The following is a 12,646-nucleotide window of genomic DNA, read 5'->3' as shown; positions in this document are numbered from 1 at the left end:
GTTAGAAACGATTTTGTTTTGAATTTATGAGACGCTTGAAGTTGAATCCAAGATTGAGCTTATAGATGAGAAGAAGGAATACTGCCACTTTTCTAGTCTACATTAAAAGTATCCAAGTCTACGAATATTACAAGCATCTATTAAAGGTAATCCAAGATTGAGCTTATAGATGAGAAGAAGGAATACTGCCACTTTTGTAGTCTACATTAAAGTATCCATATTTACGAATATTACAAGCATCTATTAAAGGTAATCCAAGATTGAGCTTATAAATGAGAAGTAGGAATATTGCTACTTTTATAGTCTACATTACAAGTATCCAAGTCTACGAATATTACAAGCATCTATTAAAGGTAATCCAAGATTGAGCTTATAAATGAGAAGTAGGAATATTGCTACTTTTATAGTCTACATTACAAGTATCCAAGTCTACGAATATTACAAGCATCTATTAAAGGTAATCCAAGATTGAGCTTATAAATGAGAAGTAGGAATACTGCCACTTTTGTAGTCTACATTACAAGTATCCATGTCTACGAATATTACAAGCATCTATTAAAGGTAATCCAAGATTGAGCTTATAGATGAGAAGAAGGAATGCTGCCACTTTTCTAGTCTACATTAAAAGTATCCAAGTCTACGAATATTACAAGCATCTATTAAAGGTAATCCAAGATTGAGCTTATAGATGAGAAGAAGGAATATTGCTACTTTTATAGTCTACATTACAAGTATTCAAATCTACGAATATTACAAGCATCTATTAAAGGTAATCCAAGATTGAGCTTATAAATGAGAAGTAGGAATATTGCTACTTTTATAGTCTACATTACAAGTATTCAAGTCTACGAATATTACAAGCATCTATTACAGGTAATCCAAGATTGAGCTTATAAATGAGAAGTAGGAATACTGCCACTTTTGCAGTCTACATTACAAGTATCCAAGTCTACGAATATTACAAGCATCCATTACAAGTAATCCAATATTAAGCTTAGAAATGAAAAGAAGGAATACTGCCACTTTAGCAGTCTACATTACAAGTTTTATTGCGGCTAAATATGGAAAATAATGTTCAATTAGGCTATCTAGGGAATATAAGCTCATTTTTGTCGATGACATCAAGGAAAAAGTTTTCAGTTATACTTCTTCGGTTGTTTGTTATAGCCAAAAGATAGTGTTTATCTACAATATTATGTTTAAAATTTTGCGTTAGAGGATCGGAATGTATTAATTATTTACTGTACTTCCTAGCCTTGCATAACATCAACAGTAATAATTAGGCTTTGTGAATTGGTCTATAATCTCCTTTTTTGGAGTCATGTACCCGAAGTGAAATTCTCTCTACAAAATTTGGTGACCAATTCTTTTTTTTCAGTTGTCCGGTCTGTCGCCACGCCCAAACACCAGAAGTGGCAACTGATAATTTGTGCCAGGCATGTGGATCAACTGAATCATTGTGGATTTGTTTAGTCTGTGGGCATGTTGGCTGTGGCCGCTATGTCGGTGGTCATGCGTATAAGTTAGTAGCAGCATTTAATTTTTCAATTTAGCATTTTCGGGCCAAAAGAAAAGGTTATATCTAATACCTTGTTTGGAAATAAATTAGAAAACAGGAAAAAATTCCTTTAGAAAGTGATCCTGATCCATTGGTTGAATTCGTCAACGGTGTATTTACCTGATGGTGTAGTCTGATCAAGATTCGGGCGAAAACGTTACAGTTCTATTTGTCAAAGAATACGAAGCGTGAATTTATGTAGGATAGACCAAACGACAACGCGCTTAGTTTCACTGGCAATTTTTAACAGATTTCCTCATTGTGACATGTTTCTGATACACTTTGTTGTTCAGGCAGAAAAGAGTTCCCTGAAAAAAAAAAAGATTAAATAAAGTCAAATAACTTCTCCTCCTTTCAAAAAAATTGACCTTTCAGTTTGGGCATGACTACATATTCCAAGTTTTTTCCCGATATTAACTTAGACATTTATAAGACGGCCTTTTTTTTTACAAGGATAAATGGCTAGCCTGGATAGCTTACTTTCTAAATGAAAAGACACATAGATGGAAAGACAGATACTTTCTTTTATTAATTAAAAAAAAACTTCCCAAAAAAAGAAGTTTCAAAGAAAATTAAAGAGCCATATTAAATCCTAAGACGGTTAGAAATAAACTTCTATTGTAATTTAATCTGAAAAAGAATAAATGAAACGCAAATAAATGAAATCAAAGAATAAATGAAACTCAAAGCGAACATAAATTAAAATAAGTAATCGTGTCAAACTTAAAGATAACAGATGCTGACAGGGATGAATAGTTAAATCCTAAAACGAGTAAAAATTAAAATGAATACCCAAGTCAAAATGAAAATGAACAGAAATTTGTACAAACGCGAGTTGGCTACTGTCCCTCCCCCTCCTAATAGTAAACCTTCTAGATTCTATTGCGTCATTCGCGTTTTATTGAAAACTTTTGTCCATCTTGAAGAGTGCGCTTTAACTTTTCAAGACATCAACGACAAATAAAAAGTAAAATCACTATAATAATCACGATTGGAAAGAACTAATGAAATAACTGATTCTTTAATACATAATGGTATTAATTCCTGGAAATCTCAGCAATTTAAGATTCGAGATTTTAATTTATAGAATTTTTTATTTTCAGTAAATCTCAAAAGACACAATACACTTTTGAAAATTGACTTTAGGGGGGGGGGATTGTAGCCAAAATCATGTTTGTAGTAATTTCTGTTCGTTCTAAGTTTGAATTGAGCACTCAGTTTAATTTCTCATTATGTTTGATGTGATTATTTATTTTAATTTTTTTTTTTTTGGGGGGGGGGGTCTCTTTTATTCTTTGATAGTAATATAGGTTCGTTATAATATTAAATTAAAATGGAACTTTATTTATGCTCGTTTTAGGATTTAATATGGCTCTTTACTTCTCTTTGATAAACCTCTCTTCGGAAAGTCTTTTTAAGATTAATTTTTGTTCGTGTTTGATTGCCAAAGTTTCATAATTGGTTTTATTATTTAATTTAAATTCTGAAGTTGTAAAGGTGATCAGAGTGTTGTTTTTGATTGTGCTCAATATAATTATTGCACAAATTTCTTTCAATTTTAATTCAAAGTTTGGAGCGGTTCTTGAACTAAGATTTCAATTCAACAGCAATTTATAAATAATGTCTCGAGAGAATCCTCATTCGAGAATGTGTAAAAGAAAACATATGAACGAAAATGGGATAATTATAAATATATATCAGAGGTATCACTCTGCACTCTTTATTTCTGACTCTTTAAACTCTTTTTTTTTACTTTGACGTCAGCGCTTGCTTGGTGTGGTGTGGTAAAGATGTCATTCTGACAGCCTGGGTGTTCATAATGTCTTTTGATTGACTTCAACATCAATTTCAACATTCTTAGAAAATTCAAAAATAATCCCCTATATGTTCTTCACATAGGGGATTATGTTATACGCCTTTTTGACAATCTGGGTGTACATAGTGTTTATTCGTCTACGTCAACATTCCCTGAAAACTTCGATTTCCCCTTTCTCAATAATAAATTTTGTGTATAAACAGGGGGCAATTTGCATACGCTTTGGAACCCTTGCCCCGGGGGCTGAGGAGGGTTTATTTCTGGAGGCATAGTTACCTGGCCTTTTGACTGTTTTGAACAAAATGGCTATCTCAATATTTTAACTAGTGCTGAAGGGGGCAGCTGAAAATGTTTAGGAGGAGGAGGGGCTGGTGTCCCTCTGATCATTTCTCAATATCCCCCTCAACATACCCTGAAAGTTTCAACTTGATACCCTTAGATGATCCTGAGATATTGTTGATACACCCTTTTGACAACCAGCATGTAAATAGTATTTTTTATTTTGTTCAACATTTCCTGAAAGTTTCACATTAATAACCTAAGGTGTTTTGGAGTATGAAGCAAAGAAGAAAAAATAATAAATGCCAAATAAAATCAAATAGGCGAGAAAAACGAGGGACAGACACAATTTACAAAGAAGGAGCATTGGGCCTGCCTTTGCTAAAGACCTACAATTCTCTTGTAGATTTTGCTTGTTTTGTTTTTTGAAGACTCTTTGTCTTCTGCCGCTGAAATGTGAGCAAACATTGAAACTAGCGCTTGATTGATACATTTTAGAGCCTGATATACATAAGTTATGCACAAAGATTTTGTCACTCTGAAATGGTGAAAAATTTGCTTTATTGTTACTTTCGCAGGTCTTTGTTGATAATACATCGTCGATTTTGATTTCATTTTTTTATGAATAAATTGATATTGTATTGAGGGCCCAATTGGAAATAAGCCAAGCCGATATGTTGACATCAAAGAGTGATGTCAGAATGCACAAAAGTGTCGTGAACATACCCACTGTAGCCAAATGCTTGACTCAGAATGGAACCAGAGGATTTCTACTGGGCGGGAGATGGTGTGCTGAAAATATTAAAAAAGATTTATGCCTCGAATTTTTCCTTAAAGTCATCCTCCCGAGGTGCCCCCTTCTTGTGTGCAAGTATGACTGTAGGGCTTTAGGCTAACCCAGGGGCGAAATAAATTGGATATCTTAAAATATTAGTCCGAGGCTGTCTTAGAAAAATTAAAACTGAGAACCAGAGACGAAAATTATTTAGAATTTGCCTCCTTCCTGTCTTAGAAAAATTAAAACTGAGAACCAGAGACTAAAATTATTTAGAAATATTTTTCTTCGCCAAGTTTCAAGGTACAAGCAGAGTTTTGCTTAACGATTGTTTCCCTAAAACAAGATCCTGGCGGCTAAATCGTTGCATTTTAAAATTTATATGATTAGTTCAACAAGGGAAACGTGATAACGCTTCCTCACATAGGATTGGTAGTTTCCCGTGGAATAATTTATGAAACCTAATCACAATTAATTGAATTTTGACAATTAAGCTCAATAACGCACTTTTTATTGAAATTCCATTTAAGTTTTTGTGGATGTATATCTAGCTTTAGTTCTAATTTTGACAACTTTTGGTTTAAATTTTAGACACTTCCTGGAAACTTATCACTGTTACGCAATGCAGTTAGGTAATAGCCGAGTATGGGATTACGTTGGTGACAACTTTGTACATCGTCTGATTGCTTCAAAGTCTGATGGAAAGATGGTTCAGTTTGAAGACAGCCGAAATTCAGACTTTTTTGAGGTAGTTCCTATCTTTTAAATAGAGATAGACAACTTAAAATGTTAGAAATGTCGGTAGAAATGTCGAGAAAACTCGAATAGAACTGATGTTTTGACTCTAATTCTTTGACTGGATGTGCTTTTTTTAATGTTGTTTGACGCCATCTAGAGTTGATGTTATTTTCTTGTAATTGTATTCGGTACTGTTTGTATTAACAATAACCATTTGCCTAAAAATGTCGTAAGAAAACTTGACCCATCAAAAGCTATTGCTTAAAGGGCTCAAGACAGCCCTGTCTTGAGAGGCTAAATGAATAAAAAAGGTCAGTTTTCTTAAAGAGTAATGAAGTTTCGTCCCAAGTTTAAACTAAAACGTACAGAAATAATAAGACATAATAAAAAGAATAGGCTAGTGGCTCGTTTACCAGGCTTAAACAGATTTGGTGCTCACAGAAGTTCTCAAACCGGCTGAAACTCCGAGTCTTCAATAGTAATGTCCTCCCAGTTTATGCTGTATGGAAGCTACTGCTGGAAATTAAATTAGCGGCAAAAGAAGAGACTCCAAGCCTTCGAGAACAATTGTCTGCGAAGAATCCTCAACATAAACCGGACGCAACACGTCTCAAACCAGACAGTACGCCAAATTACTGGGCAAACTCTAGTCATGGACATGATTAGGACCTGGAGATGGAAATACTTGGGACATGTTATACGAATGAAAGACGACCGAACACCAAAGCCCATCCTCCAGTGGCAACCAATGGGAACGCGGTAAAGGGGAAAACCAGACTACGACGAACACACCAAAGGGACCTTTTATACGCAAATACGTCCGTACAACCCCATTGGGTAGACGTTATGGCAGCAGCCCATTTGAGGGATGACTGGCGTCTCTTTGTCGATGCCCTGGGTGCGTCCGTAGGCACAGGAGTTTCTAAGGTAAGGTGCCAAACCAATAGCAGTTCATCCCCAAAAGAGGCGGGACTATGTCGTAAAAAAGAATTTAAAGTAAATCATACAGAGAGTAGAAAGTAAATATTTGAATAGATTAGGATGGAGGAGAAGTAGCTGTGCTGACCTCAGGCGGCTTGATCCTGCAATCAGTTATTATTATTAGTAGTAGCTATACTAATTAGTTTAATTCACGTATCTAGATTTACATGTTGAAAGAATATTATGGGTTGAATGTATGTCTTGCCATCTTAAACGTGACCTAGTTTTATTTATTAATGAAATATCTAATGGTTATTTATTTCAATTTTATTTGTCAAACAGTTCGTGGTAACGAACTGTAAGTAAGGAGCGACCCGGCTCAATGGTAACCGAAACTCTAGAAAACGGGTTTTTGATACCAATAGATACATCAAAAGAATCAGATTTCAACGCTGATTTCAAATGTATAACTTCCCTCAAGTTTAGTGCTGTTCATCAACAGTTACGCGCCTGAGAAAATTTCGTTGATTTTCAAAAATAGGGGGAAAGACCCTTTAAAGGCTATAGAGCCTTAATGAAAATTGCACCATCATATTCAGCGTATCAGAGAACCCTACTATATATGTATCAAACTCCTATCAAAACAATATATGGACTTCCGCATTTTTTGCAAGAAGAAAGGTCACGGAGGCGTGTTCTTTTTTTTTTTTTGGTTTTGTTTTTTTTTCCCAGGGGTGGTCGTATCGACTCAGTGGTCCTAGAATATCGTGGGAGCTCATTGGAACGTAAATTAAAAGTTCTAGTGCCCTTTTTAAGTGACAAAAAAAATCGAGGGCAACTAGGCCCCCTCCCACGCTCATTTTTTTCCCAAAGTCATCCGATCAAAATTTTGAGATAGCCATTTTGTTCAGCATGGTCGAAAATACGATAAATATGTCTTTTAGGATGAATTAATCCCCTGAATTCCCGGGGGGGAGGGATAAAAGTTATGAACTTTACACAATGTTAAAATTTAGTATCGGTTATTGGGAAGTATAAAGAAGTTTTCAGATGGGTTTTTTTCTGGTAGTGTGGGGGGGGGTCGGGGGTTATGTTGGAGGATCTGTCCATGAAGGAAGTTTTCATAGAGGAAGGGAAAGTGCCATGAAAGGGGCGCCAGACTTGCCAGCATTATTTATTGGTTATTGGGAAGTATAGAAACATTTTCAGGAAGGATTTTTTTTCTGGAGCATGGGGCTGGAGGAGGGGGTTTCTCGGGAGAATCTTTCCATGAAGGTAGTTTCTTTGGCGTAGGGGACATTTCTATGAAGGGGGCGCTGGATTTCCAAGCATTATTTAAAAAACGATCAGGAATTAAATTAAAAAAAAACAAGTTTTTTTCAACTGAAAATAAGAAGCAACAATAGAACTTAAAACGAACAGAAATTATAATGTATATGAGGGGGGTCTCCCCCAAGTCCATACTTTGCTCTTTACGCTACAGTTTTTTTTAGTGATTTCAAAAGAGCTATCTATTCTAACTAAACGGCCTTTGTGATTAAAGGGTTTGTGAATTAAATTTGTTTTTAACTTTTAACGTAAAGAGCGAGGTATTGACTAAGGGGAGAACCCCCTCATATACGTAATAACATATACGTAATAAAAAGAAACAATAAAAAAACAAGCGATAGGGGGGAAACATCCCCTACAAGTGAAAGAATTTTAATGAAAATCAAACCGTCAGATTCAGCGTATCAGAAATCCTATTACATAGGTTTCAAGCTCATATCTGCAAAAATCTGCAACTTTGTATTTTTTGCTAGAAGAAAAATATACGAATATAGAAGTTAGTTACGTAAGTTAATTTGTTAATTACGTCATAACCAAATTTAGAGACATCCATTTAGCAAAAGAAAAGTAACATTTTTATGCAAATTTTGTTTACTTATTCGATGACGGTGAGCCAAAATTAAAGTTGCATTAACTAAAAAACGATCAGAAATTAAATAAAAAAAAACTAGTTTTTTAAACTGAAAGTAAGCAGCGACATTAAAACTTAAAACGAACAGAAATTATTCCGTATATGAAAGGGGCTGTCCCCTCCTCAACGCCTTGCTCTTTACGATAAAGTTTTTTATTGTTTAAAAAAATAGTGTTGTGATAAATTAAAACTTTAGCGTAAAGAGCGAGGCGTTGAGGAGGGGACAGTCCCTTTCATATACGGAATAATTTCTGTTCGTTTTAAGTTTTAATGTCGCTGCTTACTTTCAGTTTAAAAAACTTGTTTTTTTTATTTAATAACAATTAGAATCGAAAAGGAGTGTGATTGTGATTGTATAATTGTTGAAATATTTGTCCTTTTGAAGGACTTCGTATGAAGAAGTATGAGTGCTAGTAGGCCACTTGCAGCCCACAGTCGTTCTTTTATACTGGCCTCTGTGAAATACGCTGTTAAACTAGGGAGATAACAGAGTACTAAGCTAAATAAATCGAATAATAATAATACAGGTACTTTGTCATGTGTGTTCAAATATTGTTTTTACATACAGGAAAAACATCCTTCGGACGGAAATGGCAAAATTGATGCTATCCAGTTAGAATATAGCTATTTGATGACAAGTCAACTGGAAGCGCAACGGGGACATTTTGAAGAAAAAATTGGAGAAATTGAAGCAAAGTTCAGGTGATTTAACTTTTTCCTCCTCCCTTTACTAAGTTTTAGGAATTTATAGATATGATTACTAGATTGTTATAAAAGGTAAATTACTGGACACTCTTTCCCTATAGGTTATGAAAAACTGGGAGAAAATGAGAAAGTTAAAGAACATATTAAGTCCAGAATAGAAAAGTCTTGTGGAGATATCACCAGAAAACCAACTGAGAATAGGATACAAAAACTAAAATGTCCCATCTAAGAAATGTAGTATTGTTATTTTTTTTGTTTTTTGCAAAAAGATGTGGATTACCTGTTGAGATGGGCGTGCGCTTGGCATGCTTAGGGTATTGAAACCTCTTAAAGAACCTGCTGTCTCAATCGATTTTCTGAAACATCTTCATAGCATATTTTTTCATTCATTATTGCAAAAATTGTGCTGTTTCTTTGCAGGGAAGAGAAAGGAGTTCTGTCCAAGAAGTTGGAAGAAAGTACAACAGCAACAACTACTTTAAAACATGAAGTTGTATCTCTTACTAAGGATAAACAGCACCTTGAGAGAAAGGTAAATTTTATAGAAAGGTGATTTCAATATTCGTACATGAGTTGTTTAGAAACGGAATGGATCAAGTCTGTAAAATCAACTAAGAAGAACACTATATGTAAGGAACTATGTTGCATGTTTTGATTTAATGTATCAGTTATTAGGTTTGAAAAGGAGTTTTTGGTGTTCTGTTTATGTCTTTGAGCTTAGAGAATTTGCTTTTGTTGAATCGAATTTTATTTAACAGAGAAATATAAAAACAAAGTAATCATACACTCTAGACACTTAAACTTGTCTAAAGAGCCCCTGACTACACTAAACAATTTATGCAAGTTCCATAGAATTCAGAATAGAAAAAGAGTTATACGGAATAACGACAGGACAAAACAAATGCAATGCAACTTTCTTGTTTGCCACTCCGGGCACAAACACCTAATCAAATAACTGCACGTTATAAACATGAAATATTATTTTGTAAATACTGAAATATCATCTAAATTCTTATAATCATTATCAAGTACATTCCATAGTTCACAACCTCTCAAAATTCTAGGAACGTCTAATGACTTTTTGCTAAACGACCATCTGATCGCCAAAATGTTTAGTAATTTTTGGTATTCACAATTAACACAATTAACAAAATTGTTAAAAATAAACATATTGGATTGCATTTTCCGTTTTCAAATATTCTATATAGCGAAGTTAAACACCATCACTGTCATCTACCAAAAATATATAAATAGGCTAATATTAATAAATTGGTACTGGTGCATTATGCGGGCCCACCACTCAACTTTATCAAGGAAACTGTCAAAAAACCTGTCAAACGGACTATTTGCTAGATACCGCCATAGATAAATGATTGCAAAGCGTTGTTTCTCAATGAGTTACAGTATTTAAACGATCGTTTTGGGGGGTTTAGGGGGGGGGGGAGGAAGGTACCTAGGTTAGGTTACGTATTTAATGTATGCTATGCTTTAACCTTATTTATAGGGAATTTCTTTATAAACTTACAACCTTCTCGGCATTCATCAAGCGCTTTGGTGCGAAAATTTAGAAATTTTTAAAAGACTGCTTACGTGATTATGCTTCTGAATAGCTCATTCGACATAAGAACTGAAGTAAGATAATACTTTTTCAGTTGCACACATTTTTTATGTCTAATGGATAAATTTGACGAAGTTCATGCGATATATAGGATCAGAAACTGCCTTCCTGAAATTGTTTGGAACTAGTTGTCAGCTAGAAAGAAGATTCCAATATTCGTACGTGATTTGTTCAGAAACGAAATGGATCAACTCCATAAAAAATCAGATATGGTAAACGCCATGTTTTTCTGGCATGTTCTGGCAATCTATATTTTACTGGCATGTTAATAAATTGAGAGGGAGCAGTCAATCTGGACTTGCCCCAGTTAAAGGTAGGAATTGGGCCACAAGTAGTAATAAGGAAAGTTTTAAAGAGAGATGGCCAGAACATTTTGAGAATGTGCTAAACTGGGATAGAGTTACAGGAAAAGATATACAGGAAAATGAAAAAGTTCGTGACAGCTTGGATGTGAAGGAAGATTTATTTTGTGAGGAAGAATTAGTGACAGTACTAAAAGGATTAAAAAATAATAAGGCCCCAGGTGCTGATAGTGTGGTAAATGAGTTTCTCAAATATGGGGGTTTTAAGGTTAGAAATAAGGGACTGAATGATTTTTGAAAAAAGGGAAGAACCTAGCGATTTTAGGAAAACCTTAATTAAACACCTGTATTAGAAAGGTAATAAGAGCAGGAGTGGCTCGAAGGGGGGGGGAGTGAGGGGGATGACTCCCCCAACCCTGTTTTTTGCAAAGTCGTATAAGTCGTTTATTTTCCCAGGTGATTGTCGTTTATTTGACCAGGAGGTCCCAGGTGCTCAATTCTGAGACAGTCTAAGTTGTATTACCTTCTCTGGAAACACTTTTGCATTTTCAAACTTCTCGGTAAAGAAATGGCTGATTTTGACAAAACTCAGCTTCAATTTTAGATATCAAATACCGAATTCGCTTGTAAATAGAATGGAGTCGTTTTATTTTATCGTTTAATTTTAATTTTTTAATGTCGTTTTTGAATAGAATCGTTTAAACTAAACCAGGTTTAAAGGGACTGGACTGGTAGCTACTCATGCCTTAAAAATCTGCTTATTCTCGCGTATGATTTGTTTTTATCTGGTCGTTCAGATCTGGCCCCTACTTTTGTGAAGTCATTTAAGTCGTTTATTTTGGCCTCACCCAGTTCCCAGGCGCTCAATTCAGTCAGTGACAGTCTACGTTGTATTTTCTTCACATGAGAAGACTTATTCTGACTTATCAATAGAGAAATGGTGAATTTTGGCCTTGCTTAGCTTCAGTCGTAGGTCCCGAAAACTGAATTTACATGTAAATAGAATAGAGTCGTTTTATTTTATCGTTTAATTCTTCTTTTAAATAATCCCGAATTTAAACAGTCGTTTAAATTAAACCAGGTTTAAAGGGCCTGGACTGGTAGCCTAGCAACTGGCCTTAAAAATCTGTCTATGCTCGCATATGATTTATTTCTCTCTGATCGTTCAGCAGTTTGGTAAAAGTTCAACTGAAGCCGGGCAAGATCATATGAACAAACTAAGAGCAAAAGACAAGGTTACGCGCATGGATTTTTCGGTCAAAATTTGACTGTGAGTGGAAAAGAAGGCAAAACATTTTCAAACCAATGGAAAAGATTAGAATTCAAAGAAAAGGAACCCCGCGAGACCCTTTCAAAGCAAGTGTATATAGGATAATGAAAAAAATACTCGATTACAATACGAGGTTGACAGGCATACAACGCTTGAGAAGGACAAGCAAGACTTGGCTGTGTACCCATAATTTTTTCCTCTGGGATAAGAGTACTTTTGAAGACTTTGGAATAGCTCATTCAAGCTTGGGAGGTAAGTTTTTGCCTGGGACGAAAGCAATGAGTAGCATTAAAACTTCTAAGGAACATAAATTAGATAAGAAATGATGCCAAATGGTCGCCTCCGGCTCTTTAGAGTAATTTTGATGTCACGGCATTGATCAACGCAGATTATGGAGAAGGAGTCAAATATAGGGCAAGACTTTTCCAATCAAAGACCCAACAAGGTATTTTTTAAATATTTTACCAAGCTTGAATACATTATATAATTAGTTGTTGGTTTCAATGACATTTTTAAGACTGTCTGGGAAAATTTTACGTTGAATGCAAGAGATATCTTGGTGCAAATACGAATATATCATCTTGAGGTGTTGTCGAAAGTTGCAGTGATGATTTTGATTGTATAGTTCACAAGAGTCCAGGAATAAGGAAGCCAATCCCTAACGAAAACCAAAGGAAGCGCCTTATTTCAGGTGGTCTTAATCA

The 12,646-nt window shown here is 34.9% G+C and overlaps 1 protein-coding gene across 1 annotated transcript in view; it reads left to right on the top strand.

Annotated features, from left to right (window-relative positions):
• Positions 1-12,646, top strand: part of LOC148954494 (BRCA1-associated protein) — a 74,053-nt gene that overhangs the window by 39,270 nt on the left and 22,137 nt on the right. Inside the window, exons 7-10 of the mRNA XM_089087121.1 lie at positions 1,379-1,522; positions 5,020-5,176; positions 8,616-8,749; positions 9,173-9,284. Coding sequence (XP_088943247.1) covers positions 1,379-1,522; positions 5,020-5,176; positions 8,616-8,749; positions 9,173-9,284 — 547 coding nt within the window. The remainder of the gene's footprint in view (positions 1-1,378; positions 1,523-5,019; positions 5,177-8,615; positions 8,750-9,172; positions 9,285-12,646) is intronic.

This window comes from Artemia sp. Qi Xiang Cuo, chromosome 3, assembly GCF_049724085.1.
Source record: "Artemia sp. Qi Xiang Cuo chromosome 3, ASM4972408v1, whole genome shotgun sequence".
Classification (NCBI taxonomy): Eukaryota; Metazoa; Arthropoda; class Branchiopoda; order Anostraca; family Artemiidae; genus Artemia; species Artemia sp. Qi Xiang Cuo.
The sequence above is the reverse complement of the archived record's forward strand: the minus strand, read 5'-3'. Positions and strand labels throughout refer to the sequence as shown.